This window comes from Aptenodytes patagonicus, chromosome 20 (genome assembly GCF_965638725.1).
Source record: "Aptenodytes patagonicus chromosome 20, bAptPat1.pri.cur, whole genome shotgun sequence".
In the NCBI taxonomy this organism is placed as follows: Eukaryota; Metazoa; Chordata; class Aves; order Sphenisciformes; family Spheniscidae; genus Aptenodytes; species Aptenodytes patagonicus.
Genome location: NC_134968.1, coordinates 3015592 through 3035823, shown reverse-complemented (window position 1 = coordinate 3035823; position 20232 = coordinate 3015592). Strand labels below are relative to the sequence as shown.

The 20232-nt window shown below is 40.9% G+C and overlaps 1 protein-coding gene across 10 annotated transcripts in view; it reads left to right on the top strand.

Moving 5' to 3' along the window:
* Window positions 1–18068, top strand: part of SPOP (speckle type BTB/POZ protein) — a 29135-nt gene extending 11067 nt beyond the window's left edge. For 6 of the 10 annotated variants that reach the window (XM_076357063.1, XM_076357057.1, XM_076357064.1 and 3 more), the window contains 9 exons: window positions 4563–4705; window positions 5072–5193; window positions 6845–6996; window positions 7102–7229; window positions 10917–11094; window positions 11688–11743; window positions 12192–12314; window positions 15913–16055; window positions 16799–18068. In XM_076357063.1, the coding sequence (XP_076213178.1) occupies window positions 4628–4705; window positions 5072–5193; window positions 6845–6996; window positions 7102–7229; window positions 10917–11094; window positions 11688–11743; window positions 12192–12314; window positions 15913–16055; window positions 16799–16943 (1125 nt within the window). In that variant the 5' untranslated portion in view covers window positions 4563–4627 and the 3' untranslated portion in view covers window positions 16944–18068. Of the gene's footprint in view, window positions 1–3545; window positions 3664–4562; window positions 4706–5071; window positions 5194–6844; window positions 6997–7101; window positions 7230–10916; window positions 11095–11687; window positions 11744–12191; window positions 12315–15912; window positions 16056–16798 lie in introns of all 10 variants that reach the window. The other 4 variants (XM_076357061.1, XM_076357059.1, XM_076357060.1 and 1 more) reach the window with 1 other exon arrangement.
* Window positions 18069–20232: the final 2164 nt, after the last annotated feature.

Sequence of the window (20232 nt, the reverse complement as noted above, 5' to 3'; positions counted from 1 at the left end):
GTGGTTGTGAATGAGGTGAGAATTATTCTTTTTCTTAACTGTAATCTTAACTCTGTCCAGAGACAAGTGCTGTTTGTTATTTATATCCAAGGAAGTAAGAGACCCACAGGCTGTACATGGGCTCGCAGGGGTCTGTAAGATAATATTTTGTATTTTGTTTCCTGTGACTTGATATTTATGCCTGTACCTTCAAGTTTGGCCCTGCCTCTCCTGGCCAGAAAGAATTTCGATATCCAAACTATTTACAAAATGTTTTCCTAAAACCTCTGCCTGCAGCGCTTTTCAATTCACTCCTAGTTCAGAGGTGCCAGCGCTGTTAGTAAGAAGTGCAAACTGGTGAAGTATTAAGTGTTCACGAGCAAATAAACGCCGGGGGTGCCCTGCTGATTTCAGAAACTTAATTTTACCTTAAGTCAGCTGTGGTTCCTTTTAAAAGGCATTTAACATTGGTCCATGCCAGAAGAGCGATTTCAGCATTTGGAGGTGGAAGAACACATGGCAGTTTTCTACAGCACGCTTCTAAGGATATATATTTCAGTGACCTTTTATGTGCTTCCCCTGTTCGTGTGCTTGCTAAGCAGGGCAAGCAGCAAGTTTTTCCTTACTGGTAATTTTTGCAAAAGACAGTGATGGATATTATCTTTTATTCCCATTATGACTTGCTATAGCAGTAAAAGGACCAGTGATGTCATTTGATGGCAAGTATTTGATGGTTGATTACAGTATTGAGCTAGGGGTATGTTGGATTTTAACATCTTTTTTTAACTGTATTTAACTGCCTCGCAAAGCATCTGTAGAAAGCTTTGACATACTAGACTGAAAGTATTTTCCAAATACTAGAAAATCTTTAAAATCTAGAACCTTTGTCCCTTTGGGCCATTTTAAAAGCATAACGAATGACGCGCTGGCATGCAGCAATTCTATTAGCACGTTGTCATAACTTTTATTACCACCTGCCTATCCAAGCCATCTGGGAGGAAAGGATGTAAGATATAAAAGTGACAGTTACTCAGAGGAAATTAAATAGTCCTGTGTATCTCAAGCTCCTACATTTGTCTTGCCTTTAGACCGCAGAAGCTTTCTAAAACTTCTCTGCATATGTAAGATGGAGGTAATGTTTAGGTGCATTTTAAAATCCTGTTGAAATACAGAAAGTAGCTGTTAAAGTTTTAATTTTTGCATCACACGATTATCTATTTCCTTCCCCAATTATATGATTGATGGCTACAGTCTTCTGGAGTTTGCTCCTTGGAGACCTGTGAAAGGTACAGGAATTTAGGATTAACTTCTGCTCTCTGTCCAGGAAACCCTTCAACCTCTCAGTGTGTTCCAACAGGCTTGATGAATGTGCCATTGTAACATAAAAAGATGTTGTTGACTCCTCTTTCCCTCCTCATTAATCCCTCATTTTCATGCCATAAAGGGAGGTGTTAACACTAAATTTACCAATTTGTCTTCAAGAAGGACCCACTGGAGTCTTCTAACTGTGTGATCACCTTTCGTGTTAAACCACTTCTCTAATGTGTGTGTAGAGATATTTAATTGCTCCAGTTTACCAGGAAGTAGAAGTCTTCTTATAGAAAACTGCTTATTATTGATAAATACCTTATGTGGAAATTGGTTCCTTACCTGAACTGTTCTGGATCCGTTCCTTGTAATTATTCTGAAGCCAGGCAAGGAGAACAGCATTGTGGCCTCACAGAGTCGCCGGGAAGATGCTGATGGACGCTGCTGCTGCACTGCTGTCTCCGGCCGTTCTTCACATGGAGCTTTAGGGTGTCTCGCAGTGATGGGCTGTGCCCAAAATCCCTGTTAGGAGGAAGACTGAGTAGGTTGTTGTGGCTTGAGGTTTCATTCACACCTCCATTTTGGCCAGGTACACGGGGAGATGTATGGAGGGCCACAGTGTCGCTGTTTCAGAGAATCCAAAAGTTACTTTAAGCTAAGTTATTTTTATGTCTTCATCCTTCTAATGCTTCTTAAATAAAAGTTGCATTATTTCTCACTCTGCATAAGGAAGTATTTTGAGAGACCTGAATACTTCCGAGTTGCAAGTAGTTCGAGTAAAAAGATGTTAGTTAAAAACTAAAATCACTGAAACTAACTACAATTTTAACAACAAAAAAAATCTAATTTCACATCCCACTCTTGTGTTTTATTTATTCGTTGTGTTTTCTTCTGGTCAAACCTTTTCATTAGGCTTAGCATCTTGTTGCTCAGTGTGCAGACAGGTTGCCATCAGTGAGGAGGTAAGCTTAAGAAACTTCATCCTTTCCCTGGCTGCTTGTTACCCTCTCAGGAGTTTGTGTCCCTGTCGTTTGTGCCTGTGCTATAAAACAGATCACTAGAATGATGTAGATTAAAAATAGCTGTGAACAGAACAATGTAACAGCTTGGGTGGAGTTGAGCAGTGCTTCTGTGAACCCCGAGGGGAAGGAAAAAGCTTGGGTCTCTCCTCCCCACAGACTACAACCAGCAAAAAGGCATCCCTTCCCCAGCCGTGGTGAGGAGGAGGTGTTTCTTGCTGCTTGTGCTGGAATTTCAGGTTTTATCTGCCCCTCAAAGACTTGTGACTGGAGACAGTGAAGCGATGATGTCCTCGGAGGCAAGACTGAATGTTGCCCGTGGAAGGGCAGTTAGCCAGGTATTCAAAACTAGTGTCTGCTAATTTTGGCTTCATTTGAATGACACAGAGTGGTTTAATTGAATTTCTTTGCAGGAATTGTGGTAATTTTAAGTTTAATGTAATAAAACCTACAGCAAGTACCTAAAGTGCATATTGATGTCCCTTTCTTTTTAAAATGTTGATTTCTTTTATTTTTTTTTACATTAGTGCGAGTTGTCTGCAGTTCAGATCTTATGGCGTTAGTTGTTTGCCTCTGAGCTTTGCTCCAGGAAATAAATTTCCATCGAGTTAAATGTGTGTCTCTGCAGGGTTAAATACTTACTTCTTAGCTCCTGATAGCCAGTATCTCTTCCCCCCCCCCCCCCCCCCAGTGTTTACATGGGCTCACTTGTGCTTTTCTAAAGGAAATTAAACCTGAAGAAAACCCCACTCTTGTTTTACTATTAGATGATGCCTGTGTACCAGTATTTCCAGGTACTTTCTGAAGGTGCATAGAACTCAAAACCCACGTACGCAGCCATAAACTGGAGTGGAGGTTGATGCAAGCCTTGCTTGGGAAAGGTCTGGTCTGCAGCTGGAGCCTGCACTCAAATCCAGACCTGCCCTGCAACTGCACTTAAAGACTCCAAATTATGTTGACAGCAGTTTGGGGGGAATTATGTGCATATATGTTTATGTTCTTACTGTGAATATTCTCCTGTTGTTTTGAGGTGTGGGGTTTTTAGGTATATATTCTCTATGCTTTCCACCATTTCCTTTCAACAGCTAATGACTCGGCCTTCCTCAAGAGCGTGAGCCTGTGCTTTACCTTTCTGCCCCAACGAACCTCAATATCAGCCTTTGTATTTAAAGCAATTTGTATCACAAGATAACAATTTTATGTCTTTTACTCACCCTTTTTTTTTTTTATCCTTTTGAGGACAAAACTAACAGCAATGGAGTTCTTGTGGTTCACTGGCTCTCCTGTGCAGTAAGAGGAAGGCAGATAAATACCACCTGCGAAACAGAAAGTGTTTAGCAGAAGGCTAAACTGTAAGGCATGTGATGCTTTTATATCTGCCAAAGTTACGAATCCTAGTTTCCGAGCTCATCTTTGAAGACGTTTTGTGTATCTGCCTTAGGGATCAGGACTCAGAAGTCAGAGATGGGTTGATTATTCTATTTCGTTTTAAAACCTCCCTTCTGGTAACTAGATGCCTGTTTTATCAGTTGTGCCTGTGTATTCATTCAGGTGTGTAGCCATGGTTTTAACCCCATATGTTCTCTGCAGATGACAATTTGACTTGGCACTTAGAAGTTGGGAACTTCACTAGCATATAAAGACAATGAGAATTTCCCTCTGGCCAAAGGGATTCAGTTTGAAGTAGAGAAATCATTACCAACACCTTCCCTAATAGTAAGGCTTCAGGAGAAGGTTTAAACTATAGGAAATTATTCTGTTGATGTTACCGGAGTCACTCTGAACCTAGGGTTTCATTTTGCTGTTGAGTTTGGGTTGCGTGTTGCTACCTGTAGCTTTTTCAGATTAAGAACTTCATTTGTCAAATCTGATCTCTGATAGTCTGAGACTCAAAATGAAAATAGGGAGTTAAGTAGTGAGTTGAAATGGTGGCCTCAGGGTAAAGTAGTAAATCCTAAGTCAAGTGGGGAGTCTCCTGTTTGAGTCTTGGACTCCTTAAAGGAAATGATATGCTAGGCTTATTCCTATAAGGAGCTGCATATTGAAAGAATGAGTGGAGGTGGTATATCCCCTCTTCAGAAAACATATGGTAACACTTTAAAATGTTTAAATGTAACATCGTATTTTGAAGGTGCTAGGGGGGGAGGGAGAAGGCATGATGGCTTTAACTTTTGTCCCATGAGATTTAACAGCACTCCTGAAGTTTTTTTTCTTTGTTCTTAGTTTTGGTTTTTTTCTCTTTTTGGGGACTGACAGGGTGAAGATCAATTATAAATTTCTTCTACTGAGTTGTGAAATTCTGTTTAATCTTCAAACTGGCGATGTCAAGGGTGCCGAGTCCTCCTCCTCCGGCAGAAATGTCGAGTGGACCTGTAGCAGAGAGCTGGTGCTACACTCAGGTAAGTCCACACTGTGCGGAGGTATTCTTGATGTAACGCGATTAGAACCTGTGGTAAGAAATTTATTCAAAACAAGTTTAGAGTCTGGATTTTCAGGCAATGTCATGCTTGCTAACAGTGAGCATTCACCAAGGCAACAGCAGAATGTTGCCCTCTGCCCTTGGCAGAACTTTGGAGGAGGCAGTTGGAGAAGTTGGAGTGGTCCAGCTGCCACTGCCAGCCATTTCCAGACTCTGTTGTCTTGTGCTTGGGGGTTATTTGTCACACAAGTGACTCAGTAAAACTTCCAGGTTTTCAGTTTTTGCCTTTGAGGTGGCCAGGGTGGATGGGCATGACCCTAAACTGCCTATTATCCTCTGTTTTAAGATCAAGGTGGTGAAGTTTTCCTACATGTGGACCATAAACAATTTCAGCTTCTGCCGAGAAGAAATGGGTGAGGTCATCAAAAGCTCAACCTTTTCATCTGGAGCCAATGATAAACTCAAATGGTAAGAAATAGAGCAGAGAGGTTCACCCTGTTTGTACAACTGTGCGAAAGAATTTGGGCTTCTATAACAGAGGAAGTATATTAAAAAAATACTTGTACTGCACACGGGTTCTTGCTTCCTTGGATGTACAACATATGCACAGGGAGAAAGTACTGTTGCTTCAGCATAGTGTTTGGACACACAAAGCAAATGTGAGGATCTGGCTGTTTGCAGTGTTTCTCTGATAATGGAAAACATCAGAAGTAATAGAAGCCATAGCTGGAAGAGAGACTACGTCCTGCCTTGAAGCAGAGGCGTGCCATGGAGGATTATTAATGTCTTAAGTTGGGTTTTTTTTGACTGATGTTTATCTTAACAAGTTCTTATAAGCCAATGAGAGTCCACAGCCAGTGTATTCAAGCTCTACTTCAGCCTCCCAGTTTCAGTCCCTAATACTCCATGTTGTTAAAAAGGTAATTTTTGCCTGCACTCTAAATCCTGCAATTTAAGACTATTGCTACTGTATTACCTTTCTCTTTATGGCAGCTTTTTGTGCATTCAGAGACTTAACGTTGTTACTTCGATCATCTCCGTGTTCTATAACTCCTTCTGCCCAGGAGTTTCTGCTTCTTAAAAATGACATTATTTTTACCCTTTTCCTTTCCTTTAAAACCTTTCTTTTCTTCCCTGAGTTCTCAAGTAATTTCCAGTAACTCAGAGTGGGCTTTGGTCAGAATGTGTATCTACTGTGAGTCGTGTCTGATCTAGTAGTTACATGGACACCTGGTTCATTATTTTATCCTGTGTTGGTGATGTTAAGTGTTTTAGCATTTCTCTCTAAACCTCCTTAGTGTAGATTGCAGCAAATTGCCACTAAATAATTTTGTGTGTATGTGTGTGTTACAATTTGTGTTCCCTTCCTTTGGGTGGCAGACCTGTGCTTTCCTTGGACTGCTTTTTGTTATTAAATTACTTACCTTTATAACCTTTGCTAGTCAGACCTCGTTCTAATGTCTAGATCTTTCTGATTTTTTTTTTTTGTCCTTGTGTGTTTGAGCTGTTAGTCATTTGGCCTAGTTTTTGCTTCTTGTTAGGTTCTGTGTCAAGTTTCATGTCATGGAAGTGCTTATGAGTTAGCCTCTTCCTGCACTTACTACCTTTTCTTCACACAGGAGTTTTCTTCTCTTTTTGCCCTAGTATTATGTTTTTGAGAAACTACCAGCCTTCCAGAAATCCATTTTTCCTTTCAGTTGCTTCCTGTGGAATTTTACCTACCGTTTCTCTGGATTTGTTGCACTTCCTCGAATCCATTGCCTCCATTCTACTATTTCTTTCACTTTCCTTTTGTGAAACTTGACATCCAGGGTGCTTTTCAGTAATTTAAACCATACCCCCCTCCTCTTTTCCCCCATGTTTTTTTTTTAATTGGTTTGCCCATAGTTACTGCCTTTATACTATTTTTTGTCTTGGAGATGTAGCATGAGCCTGACTGTAACATGCAGTTCCACTCTATTTACCTATCTGTTATTTCTTTGCGGTTCAGTGGCTGTTAAACAGAACTTGTTTGCTGTACATTTTATTGTGAAAATTCCACAATGCCCTTTCTTTGAAAGCTATGAATGACCTGCCAAAAACTGTTCCTGACATCTCATTCAGATGCCTGCTTCTACAGGTGTTTACGTGTGAACCCTAAAGGCTTGGATGAAGAAAGTAAAGATTATCTATCCCTCTATCTGTTGCTGGTGAGCTGTCCAAAAAGTGAAGTTCGAGCAAAGTTCAAATTCTCCATCCTGAATGCTAAAGGAGAAGAAACAAAAGCAATGGGTGTGTAAAAACTCTTTCTGTCTGATGGGGTCAGTTGTTTGTCTTTTGCTGTTTGATCAAGCGAGTCACTCAGCTGATGTTTAAAGCACCATATCTTCCTTTCAGAGAGCCAGCGAGCATATCGATTTGTACAAGGCAAGGACTGGGGATTCAAAAAATTTATTAGGAGAGACTTTCTTTTGGATGAAGCCAATGGACTTCTTCCAGATGACAAACTCACTCTCTTCTGTGAGGTAAGTCTTTCTGTGCAGCTGAAAGAATAGCAGTTCCATTAGCTTAAGGTAGATGTGACCTTATTTTTCATCATTGCTTTTAAGGAGTCGGGGGTATCGGGAGAAATACTGGATGTTTATATGGCACTTAGATTTTATTTGTGCGTGTGTGTGTGTGAGCGCATGCGGCTGGTGGCTTTTTCTCTGTGTGATTCATCACATTTCACTTCCATTTATTTTTTGTTACTTTATATTTGCCTTTTACGTGTGATGATGATAGGAATTAAGCATGTTTGATTATCATTTCACTTCTGGTTTAGTGTTATCATCCATCTGTTTGTACTCCTTAATTTGAAACTCACTTGGGATAATAACCAACACTAGCTCTGTAGTGGAAACTGGCCCACCTATTACTGAATAAAGAAGAGTTTTCTTTATTTTCCTAAGTATGTCTGTACAGCCAACAAAAAGAAAAAATTTTAAAAGAACTTAAGAAAAAAGAATTTTACAGTGACCACAATTTTCTGTTCATTGTGTTTGTATTTTTCTACAACTGCTTACAAAATTATTATTTCACTAATACTAATTTCAGACAAAGATGCAGACAGTTATTTCTAAAACTAGATATTTAAGTTTAGAAACCTTAATGAGCAAACTTAAACTCCCTAATTTAGTGTCTTCGGAGCTTCTGCTGTCTTGTTTCCCTTGTCTTTTTAACTGCAAAATACCTCCTGTAGCTGTGATTTTTGCCAGAAGACGGGTAGAACAAGTTGTTCTCTCTTTGGATCTCCTGCGGTGGTTTTTATGGGAGTCTTTTCTTTTGCTGTGTTTTCTTTCAGGAGTGAAAGAAATGCTTCAAAGTTGTTCGACAGCTGGGGTTTGGGTTGGTTTTTTGTTTGGGGGGGGGGGGGGGGGGTCAGTTTCGTTTGGCCATCATAAGCATGCACATACTTAAATTAACAAACATCTCCTAAAGGATGTGTATTAAATCAGTAGCATAAATTATTACTGTCGTGGAGGGAGCCCTTCCTTTAACACTTATAGCAATATGGGAGGAGGAGAGGACAGTGTCTTGGATGACACCTCTGTAGGTCTGGCAATTACTCTTTCCTTCATGATAAGAGCCAGAAAACTTACAATTGTGGAGTGAAACTCAAAAATTAATGTCTGAGAAGGGAATTTGCGAGGTGCGATGTAGATAAACCTGAGATCCACCAGTAGTCTTGGCAACTAGTACTAATTCAAGTCACTCCACTCTTTACTGAACTGCTCCCTTCAAAAGCTTCAGCTCCGTGTTTTTGTTTGTTCTGGATGAAAAGGAAACTTGCTGCTGGCTTCACCTGGCCTTGATATCTTGTTTTCTCTTTCAGTTTGTTCTACAGTCTAGCATGTAAGAAATCTTAAGTTTAGTGGTATCAGAGGGGAAGGTTTTGCTGTCTGGAAACAGTTTGGCAAGAACTTTCAACAGCTTGGGTTTGGGTTTTTTTTCCCCCTCCTTTTCTTTTTTTTTTTCCTTTTTCTTCCCTGAGCTTGTAAGTAAGTCTCTTAACATGTAAACCGGTGTGCCATATGCTCTCCTAATGCTTCCCTGCTGGCCACAGGTGCCAAGTGATGCTGCTCACATCTGTACTTTTAGCAAGCATGTTTTGTATGTAGAAACTCTCTAAGGAGTTAGCAATACTGGATGTTGAGATGCTTGTTATGTGAGGATATGTTGGAGTTTTCTGTAGACCAGAAGGCTGCTGAGTGTCTCTGCTGCACCTTCTCATTGCTTTATTAAAGTTAAAAGGAAAAAGTCTTCTGTTCTCTGCTCATGTCCGGTGCTGAACACAGATCTTGCTGAAAACGCTGTTAAGGCAGAGAATGATGTTCCTTGTCAAGCATTTCAAATCCGACCTCATTTAGTTGTCAGTTTGGGGATTTTTCAACCTCTGTTTTGCAGGTGGGGTTGATTGTTCATATCCCAACTGCATTACTTTTTGCTGTTTAAATTATATTCCAACATCATAAGTAAATATCATTCTGGTAAATCTCCAAAAAGAACGGCGTTCCCAAAGTTATGGTAATAGCTCTCTTCTAAGCTAGGTAGCATTGGTTCCCTTGCTAAGATGTTGAAAATAGCTTAAGCAAAACCTTAGCTATTTTAACCTCTAAGGCCGGTCACCGCTTGGAATCTACCAGTCTAAACTCCTTATGTAAAAAGCCATGTAATAGATTTTCATGCCAGTAACTGACTGACTTTCATATATGAAGAGGATTTATTTGTTGATTTGAGACACAGTTCGCAAGTCTTTTTTGGCTGGTCTGTAATCAGTATTGGATTCCAGCAAGGGATCTACGTCTTAGAATTCCTTTTTAATGAATCTGATGAGTTTTCATCCATCCTTGAGTCCGTGTTGCTGGTCTAGATGTCACAGGGCAAAAAGGTGATGTACCTGTCAAATTAATGACGAAGAATATTAGCTTCCTCACGTTTGCTCTGGCTAATCATTAGTGTCCTTTGGCAAGCAGCATCTGATATTTGTTTGGGTTTGAGTGTTGTATAATTTATACAAGATGTGTCTGCCATCAGAAACCCACTGGAGGTTTCTCAAGAGTTGGGGTATGTGCTGTCAGCAGCTTTTTTCCTTAGAAGATGCTTCTGTCATCTCTCTCACTTCATAATTTACTTCTCCTTTTACATAACTGTGAAGCTTCCTTTGCTGTCCATTGTTCTTCTTTGGCCATTGGTTATTAATAGAACTGAAATTTAACTTGGACTTGACAGCAAACCCAGGAAATAGTCTCACGTACGCTTCCCTGTCAATCAGCTTCTTCCTTTATTCTTCATTATAGCTATAGCGGGGTAGTATTAGTCACTCTGATCTTTTCTAATTGGAGTCTGCTGTAGAAGGCGTATGATTTACTGCGCGTGTTTAACAATAATGGTTTGGTGCTGAATAGGCTCTTAACGGTTCCCTTTGTGTAGGTTATTCATCAGCCAGTATGGCTACTTACGGTCCCTGCCTAACCGTGTATGCTTTAAAGCAGGTGATAAGGAATCTATCTGCCTTCCCCAAATCTTCCTAATTACTTGACGTAAAGCTGCTTTTTTAAACTTACTGTTTTGGGGGGTTTTTTTCATTTTATTTTGTAATGTGATGGAAGCATTGAACTCTCTAAGAAATTTAGAACCAGAAGCAGCAAGACATTTGGGAGGTCAGACACTGCCGTTGCGCATACATGTCTGGATTCAGTGCTCAGTTATAGAAGCTCTCTGTATACCTCATTTTCATACGTACTGCTGTCTGTATTGCATTATTGATTGGGGAGGGTTTCAGAGTGTTGATAGAAGGAAAAAAAACTAGGTCAGGTATGATGTCTGTAAAAGCAGAAAAATAAGGTTCCACTTCCTTAAGAAACCATCTAATAAAGTTGTGATTGAATTGCATAGAAGTGCTGTTAATTTGGGGTCAAGAAGAAAACCTGCTGGTATGATTTAGGACTTGGGATAGACATGCTGGAGGAGCAGAGAACAGGGTTAAGGCAGGGTAGAAAGGAAGCCTTAAAAATGTCTACATTTTTAATCATACAGTGATTCTGCTTGAGAGGTGTGGGTTTTGCTTTGCATTTCCCTTCACTTGCCCTGGAAATAAAAACTTCCTGTAGGGAGATTTGTTTTCCAGTGTGGGTTACTGAGTTTTGAGTTTGCTTTCTTTTCCCCTCCAGGTGAGTGTGGTACAGGACTCTGTCAATATCTCCGGCCAGAACACTATGAACATGGTGAAGGTACCAGAGTGCCGCTTGGCAGATGAGTTGGGAGGACTCTGGGAGAATTCACGCTTCACGGACTGCTGTCTGTGCGTTGCAGGCCAGGAGTTCCAGGCTCACAAAGCCATACTAGCAGGTCGGTATTGAGTTGGATGGGCCTTAGCGGGATAGGAGACAACAACATGATGGCAAAACAAGTGGGTTTTTTTGAGTTACTTCATCTTTAAAGGAGGCTTCTGCAGCGCTTTTAACTGCAGAGCTGTAGTAAAAGACCGTTTTGTGAACTGTTACAGGGAGAGGAAATACCTGCTCTGTTTGTAATTGCCTACCTCCTGCCATGGCGAGGATGGTAGGAGGATTCTTTTGTGGCTGTAGTGTACCTACAGTGTATTCCTAAAGCATTTGTAAGGAGAAGTTACCACATTTCCAGATGAATACTTTCTTGTAAAGTCAAGAAACATACCTTACCACCCATGTACTCTTCAGCCTTGGTCGAAAGGACATAAGAAATTCTCCCATACCCAGTTTGAAGCTACATCGGCTACATTCCGTTATGTGACAACCTGTACTCCTTTATCAGTTGTACCCAGTTTGCCCTATCTGCTATAGGAGAATTTTTCCTGCATTAAGTAGCAGGACAGTTGTTGAGGTGTTGGCAGGCTATGCTTAGCTCCTTCTGAAGAGTAAAAGAGCATGTCTAACTATGTTTTATTTTCCCCACTGCCGTAGCACGTTCCCCAGTTTTCAGCGCCATGTTTGAGCATGAGATGGAAGAGAGTAAAAAGGTAAGTTCCTGAAGGAAGGAGAACTTCTCCGGCTAGGTGAATAGCTCTCTAGTCAACTCTTAGCATCACTGGTCAGATAACTTTCTTAGGTAGTGTTTGTGACTATTGTCACCTTTTAACTGTTTTTCTCACATTAGATGCAGGTCTCTGCTTCAGCTGTCCTGAAGGGAGGAAGAAAGGGATCAAGGAGGCAATTGTTACCTTTGTTACTCTTGGGGAAAGAGTCTGGGGTGGGATAGGGAAAAGTAGAGAATGTGAAATACAACTTAGAGTTTCTCTTACTCCATCCATATCTCTTCCTTTTTTCTTTTTTTTTCTTTTTTCCAAGTAGTACACATTCTAAATAGTTTGTCTCTGTAGCCAATTTCTGAATACTGAAAGAGCTTGGGTAGAAGGAAGCCTTTAGCCTCTTGTGAGGATCTTAATAAGCTTCATTTTTCTGATACAGAATCGGGTTGAAATCAATGATGTGGAGCCTGAAGTTTTTAAGGAAATGATGTGCTTTATTTACACGGGGAAGGCACCAAATCTTGACAAAATGGCTGATGACTTGCTGGCAGCTGCTGACAAGGTACAGTTGGGATTTATGGGTGTTCAGAGAACCAGGAATGACATGCGCCTTGCTTTAAACAATGCTCCTTGGAGATTGCTGCCGTAAGCTTTCCATGTGATCGTTGTGGTTGGGCAGTTTCTTTGAATTGGTTGTGGCTTATAGGTAAACCTGGATGTGATATAAGATACCTGTAAGATAGGATATACATATAAGATACCTAGAGCTGTATAGATACATATCTTAACATATAACAATCAGGAATTTCTGTCTCTACTGCTCATTTTTAAGCATTTTCTTCAAATTTCAGAGGACATCTCTATTCAGCATAATCTAGCATAAGACCTGGGGGTGAGAAGAAAATTTCAAGGTGGACCTGGTGATATTTTTTTAGTGTTATTATTACCAAATCTCAAAAGTAGTGTTCTGTCATGGCAAACAGGGCCTGCTTCTCCTTCTGGTCTGGTATCAGCAGCTTCAAGAGATGCTCTAAAGTGATGGATAGCCAAGAGTGGGAAGGTCCTGTTGTTTATTTTCTTTTTGCAGTGGCAGTCCCTGCTGTTTATGGAGAGAAGGGGTGCACTGGAGGAAGCCCTATTGCCTAACCCATCTGTGGTTTTGCAGGGTCCTTGCCAGGGAGGTGTCGGGGATGGTCTGACTGGAAGGCTGCTGGTAGTCCCCGTGTAGCAGGCGCAGCGCTGTGGCCTTGGCAGCCAGACAGCCACTGCCTCCTTCCCTTTGCAGCACCAAGGACAGAAGAGAGTGCTCTGCTGGCTAGTGAGCCGTATTAACCAGTGAAAATTCGTAATATATAACCAAAATTTTATTTCCTTTTTCTTTTTTCTCTTAAAAGTGAACTTAGTGCTGGTGAAAGATGCCAGTTTGACAGCACTGGAGACTAAAGTCCTGAATTTATCCATCGAACAGGTTCAGCACGGGTAGCAGCAGTGCAAGATTCTCCACACTGCCCTGCCAATGTGCCTCAACTCTGACCTGGAGGGACCACCTCTAGGGGTGAGAGCGTAGTTCAGTCTCCATGCTTCTTCAGTCCTTGGATTCTCTTGTGGGTGCCAGTTAGGGTGGTGGATTTTAAGATGTGGATGCATGTAACCTTGTTCCACGCAACCACCACACGGCCATCAAATTCCCTGTCACTGCGGACCTGGGCTTCATCGAAAATGCTGATTTTTAGAGGTGAAATGCTCCATATGCCATTATTAGGCCACTGCAACTAGAATTAAAATGGGAAATAATGCAAGGAGATTCTTGGCCTGACGATAATCATTGCCACATATTTTATTCAATATTTAAAGAGTATTGATTGAGAGCTCACATACCATCTTTAACTGAGACAAGTGTAAGTAAGAAGCAGCACATTAAGAACAGAGTAGGGCTTTAACTTTGAGTTTCCTGGCTTTTAATGTAGGTTTTTTTCCATTTAAACTCATTGTGTGTCTTTTAAAAGCAGAAATAAAAAATCTTTCATGAAAGCACATAAAACATCTAATATTTACTCAAGAGACTGAAACAGCTTCTTCTGAGTTCCTCCTGTCTCTTGGGGAAAATATGTAATTAGACCAAAACCAAAACAAAGCACGTCTTCTCAACCCAGGAGATACTATTTCAGCCTCTTGGGTAAGTATGCTATTAGGTAGGGTGGGTTTTTTAAGTGTAATTAAGAAAGGGGGGAAGGGGAAATCTTGGTACCTGAGAGACCAGAATGGCTACTTTTGCCCAACTATGTAATTAGAAGCTGAGCTATTTGTAGTGAAAATCGAAATAAAAATTGTACATGCGTGGAGGAGAATATTCAATTTACAGAAGGAATAATTTTAAGCTTCGTTTGCTGCATTTTAAGCTACTGACAGACAATAATATAAACTAATGGCTTGCCCCTCATTTGAAACTGTTGTAGTTATTGATACAGATTAAGCAAGTAAATTTGATTTGCCTTCTCAGATGTTCTGGTGGGAGAAAACTGTCCTGGTTATGAGTGCCATGCCTCAATTGAAGTAATTATTATCACCGAGTCTTAAGTGAAAAAATGTTTTTATAATCTAAAATTATTCATTTAAATTTAATCATAATGGGATGAAAATCTCAACCAGAATATAAAATCGATTTATAGTAACAGCGCTTATCATATGGCAAGCACTCCTGTCATGCAAATGAGCTTGTTGCCAGCTCTATGTTCAGGTTGACAGAGCAGTCCTTACAAATCTGGTATCTTTTCTGAATGTGGCCTCACATACTGAAGAACTTGTATACCATGTCATCTCTTAAGTTGTCCAAAAAGGCCTTATAAGCAATATGAAGGATACTCTCAAATGAAGTTATCTTCAGATTAAAAAAATCTTAAAGATTTTTTTTATTTTTTTTTTAAAGCGTCACTCAATTTGAAGTCATAACGTGAAGATGACTTAACTGTGTTTAATCTTTAGGACCATTTATGTAGTGCTAATGTTATTACTCACATAAGAACTGCATTAGAATTGACTACTCTATTAATCCCTGTGAAATGTAATCATGGGATCTAGAATATTCAGAACCATTCAGAAATACTCAGTTTGTTTCATCCAAAGAGCCACAAACCCTATAGTCAGATCACACATACCAAGATTTTCAGAAGTATCTCGGTCTCACAGTTCCCAGCTGTGATATTCTAACAGACTGAGGTTTGGGGTTTGAGTTTCATTTCTTGATAACGAGTGGCTTACAGTTTTGTGAGTCTTGACCTTTTTGAAGTCTGCTCAAGACCACTGTGTTGCTTTTGAAAATCTTGGCTGTGTCTGCATGTTTCAATACTGACTGAAGTGCTGCAGAAAATAGAATGTGAAATTTATTAGACGGCACTCTTCTTCTAAGCATATCCTTTGAATTTTGCAAACTATTGACATGGCCCAACGCTGTGGGTCTAAAAAACGTTGAGGCAAATGCACAATTGAATGGTAGAAACTCTTAGGTTGAGAATGTGAAGTTAGAATAGAGCTTTTGCTAGGGCATTACAGACATGCTGTGATGTTTCGTTTCCAGCTGGATAGCCGCAAGAAATCAGGGGCATTTGGTTAACATTGTAGTATTTAACTAGTAGCATGTACTTGAGCAAGGCTGATCTTAATGTGCAGGTCATTGATGGCAAAGAAATTGAGTGAAAACTGCCTAAACATCACTGGAACACCTATGGAGCATTCACTGTTAGATAGGTCTTCCCACTGAACCCGGGTAATACTGTCATGCAGAATGAGAACAAAGATTTGGCTTTAGCATTCTGTGCCTTGAAGTAACTGAGATAGTAAGTATTACGGGTGACCTGAAATTCTCATTTCAAAGCATGAACACAGCACCAGTAAGCCTGTAACACAAGAAGGCCGGGATGAGAGTTATGGTGGGTATGTTTCCTCTCCATTGCTTTCCTCAGGGTGGGCACATCATGATTCTCCTTTGGTTTTGCTGTCACTTCTTTGAGTACAGTTCAGATGCATATAGCAAAGCAGAGAGGTCTGTTCAGCGTAATAGAGTAGTTTGTTACTGAAGAGTGAAGGAGCACAAGTAAGGCTTCACATCAGGCCTGATAAGGTGTTTTCTTCTTTGTAACTGTACTTTGGCTTGTATTTTGCAGTATGCTCTGGAACGTCTGAAGGTGATGTGTGAGGATGCACTGTGCAGTAACCTGTCTGTGGAAAATGCAGCTGAGATCCTCATTCTAGCTGACCTACATAGTGCTGATCAACTGAAAACTCAAGCAGTGGACTTCATTAACTAGTGAGTTTACTTTTGTTCCAGGATGCAACAAATCTAGAGGAAAGTGGCGTTTATTAGCAATAGGTTTCACAACTTGTGAACTGTCATATGCAGGGGAGATTCTCCTCTATTATTTTTCTTTTTTAGTTCTCCCATTGTGATCCTTCATTTATCTGGCATCCCAGAAGTGGCATTGCCCTGGGGCAGATTAGTCTTGTCCTGCTGGGACTGTTCAGTGTACAGCAGGACTGTCTCTGTGAGCTATTATGGATGTCTTCCTAAGATCACAAGAACTTTTAGGTGGTGGAGTATCAGGTAGTCCCTGGTATTGAGGGACTATTTGCAGCTCCTAATATAACAGACCTTTCAGTAGATGTAAAGTGACTACCAACTACTTTGATGTCTGGACACATTTTTAGTCCTATTTGTCAGTTAATACAGTTTTTCTCAGTACTTTCTATGTTGATTTAAAATACTTCTGTGCTGAGTAGTCAGGGTAGATGAGCATTGTGTTCCTGCTGTCCTCCACCTGGGATCATGTTTGTTTGAGCTTTTTATCCTTAAGTTGAAGGCCTGTACAGCATACAATTGTGCCAGCAGAGCCAAAGCTTGCAATCTTCACAACAGATATCTAACATACATCCAGAGTGATCCTAAAACAGTACACTAAAAATGTCAGGTTTCTCGGGCATGTGGAAAGACTCTATTTAGTTAATCCTTTTTATCTCCGGTTGATAACTTCGTATTTATTCTCTTATTTCTAGTCATGCTTCTGACGTCATGGAGACATCAGGCTGGAAGTCTATGGTAGTATCGCATCCCCATTTGGTGGCTGAGGCATACCGCTCTTTGGCCTCTGCACAGTGTCCCTTTCTGGGACCCCCACGTAAGCGACTGAAGCAATCCTAAAGTCCTGTCTGTCACACCACCCCATGTTTTTCTGGAAGCAGCATCAGCTGTTGCTGCTGTAACCTTGACCACCAGGTAGACAGCGAAATCTGTGGAGCTTTTACTCTGTTGTTGGGGGGAAGAGACTGCTTCGTGACACCCAGACTTTTTAAAACAGCACCAAGTAACTTGGGGAGAGGGGGGAGGGTGGGCCTGGGGCTCTGGGGCTGTTCAACCTAATGAATCCCTGTCGCTGCATCGTCTGTGTGTTCCCTTCGACTTGGCTGAGTCAATTAAGTACAGGGTTCGGTTTAGGCACCGACCCAAGTCGGAATAACCCAGCAGTGGTACTGGGGAAAACAACGTCTCTGCGTCTGGCAGCACAGAACAAATCGTCAGATGCCTGGAGCAAGAGGACATTTTAGCTTTGGAGAGCGTTGGAGGGTTAAAAAGAATTTCCAGTGAGGTTCTGGAAAGGAAGTACCTGATGGGAGCTCCAGTAGTATTTATATTAAAAAAAAAAAAAAAGAATTTAAGTCCTTCCAGCTGAGCTAAAAACTGGACGTTTGTGTAACTCCTTATTGCCATCCAGCAACAAGAAGATCAGTTTCTCTGTTAGTAGCACTTGTATGTTAATTGCAAAAAAAAAAAAAAAAAAAAGAAAAAAGAAAAAAACCCCCGCCTTTTATAAAATGACAGGTTGAAGTGAAAGGGGACAGTGAAAGGCTGTGTGTTCTGGAGGGTGTGAATAGACTGAAGGCAGCCTTTGGCAAGTCTGTATTGGTTTTTGAAAGGACTAGAAAATCCTTGATCTGGAGCGTGCTGTCTGACGAGAACAACGGTTACTGTTTTTAGATATTGTGGGAAATGTTTTTGGCATTTTTCCCTGCTTTATTTCCCTCCTCCCCCTTTTTTTTAAAAAAAAAAAAAAAAAAAAAAGAGAAATTTTATTGTTCATGAACGCTGCGTCAAAAGTCCCTGTCCTGAGTTGCTAAATGATTCTTAACAACTGTTTGTACCTGACTTGCCGACTGTATAGGAGCCAGTCCTGTTCCTTTCTATTAGTCACTCTTCTTACAGGGAAGAAGTTTCAAAATAGCTGGTAACTTTTTTTTTTTCCTTTTTGAAAATATAAATAATTACTATTTTGTACTGTGTGGTATCTGTTGTCTTTTTTTTTTTTTTCTGTTTTTAAGACTTCCCGGTTTAAAACCGGCTCCCAAAAGGTTCAGTTTCAGTCTGCTGCCATATACTGATAGTGACATGCTGTTCCTGGAACTCGGATGGGATTTATTACGGAATGTTGCACACAAAATTGCAATGCAAACCTGTGTTATTTCTCATAGCAGGTATTTCCAAAATATTAGGGAGCATTGGTTTTAATAATAGCTGCGTGAAGCTGACCCATGGTCCTTCCTTTTACCTGTACCTGTTTAGATGTGGGAAGGGAGAACAGTATAATGAGCCATCTGTTTTATAACACTAAGGTGCAACACAGGATGTCTGGGTAGGATAGACACCATCCATTTATGTCATCATTAGCCCCAAATCTCCAGGGAGGTTAGATTGAAATACGCAGTGCCGGGGCAGTGGCAAATTGATCTGACCTTAAGATGGTCAGGTAGGGCACGTAATGGATTATGGAGAATAACTCTGTTTTGTCTAGAAAATAGATTAGGTATCTGTTGTCTCTGATTTTTCATTCTGTTATACTTCCTCTCACAGCCTCTTGTCCCTTGTGTGAAGGAGAACTCCGTTCATACGCTCATGTGTTTAATCTAGCTGCTGTCTATTTTTATCAAATGGTGACTCATGAGAGGGTCCCTGCCCCTTTTTGTGTTCCCCCACCGAGGCTTTCATCATAAACACACAACCGTCTGTATAGTAAAGCCTCCCTTTTATGTGGTTCACAAATTCCCATATTACATCTATTGCTCGAACGCCACTAATTCCTTTTATATTGGATTTAGCGTGCGTTTCCTTTTAGGTAAGCAAAGCATTTAGTCATAATGAGATTCTCCCCACTACCCTGTCAGAACTCAAACCCAGCATTTCTAGCTTGTAATTGCATACAGACATGAAAAGTTCATTGCCAGGTAATTGCAGAAGTTGTCTGTGTGGCACAGCGATGTCTAATTATGCTGCAGTAACTGCATTGTTTACTGAAATACTCAATCCTGAACGAGACCTTTGATCCTTGTCATGTTAGAGTGACCAACTGTTTGAGGAGCGTCCCTGGCTCAGCCTTGCCCTGGGAAGCAGACAAGCCTGGAAGAAAGTAAATGGGTGTTCACATTGCCTGTCCTCGGCCTTTTTTGGGGAGGTGTTTACAGGAAAGCGATACAGATTTGGCAGCCTCCTTCCCCGGAGGATGGGGTGATACCTGGAGGAAAATAATCTGTTCTGGGGCTCGTCTGTCCCAGCCCTTCCTGCGGAGCCAGGTGCAGTTGCAGAATATACTGTCATGGAGGCTCTGAAATGAGATCCGTGAAGGAGACGACTTGTTCAGATTGTTCCAGTTGCAGGTGAATTAATGATTTATTTGTCAACTTCGCTTTTTTTTTTGTTTGTTTTTTATTGTAAATGATACAGCTGAAGCCATCTGGTTATAACAACATCAGAGCTAGAGCATACTGTTCATAAACCTCCCACTGACATCCTCCCCTCCCCAGATCTGAAATGTAATTCAAGTTAACTCACAATCTGTGGCATGTGTTGTTACTGCAGAGTTGTCCATGCCAGTTGAACAGTTGGAGACTTGAATTCCACAAGGAGATGGCATATTTATCAAAACAGTATTTCAGAGAGACATTTTTACCGGGTCTTCTGAACTGCAGCATAGCTACCGCAGGTCTGGATTCAGAATTTAGGTTGGACCCTGCGCTTTTGCTTTTAATTTCTTCTCTTCCCCTTCCTTAAGGGTGTTACAGAGAGACGTTTCATCCCTGTGTGCAGTCTTTCATGTGCTTCCTTCTCACTGTTATCTCCTTGCTCCTGCTTCCTCCGCTCGCTTTTGTGCTGACCTACGAGGGTTGCAGCCTTCATCTGGGTGTGGGGAGGAGAGACGGGAACAAGAAATGCCTCAATGAATCCCCTGACCTCCTCTGGCAGCGGTAGGATGTACGTATGCCCTACACCCAGAAGCAGTCGGGTCTCTCTGAGGATCCGAACACCAAATATTTTTTACTGGCCAAAAGATTTCTTTCTGGCTGCCCCTTGGGCTTTGTTATTACAGACTCGGATTCTATTGAGGTATTTTTCTTATTGTGTGAGTTTTTCCAGATGAAAGGAAACAGCTTGTCTGCTTATG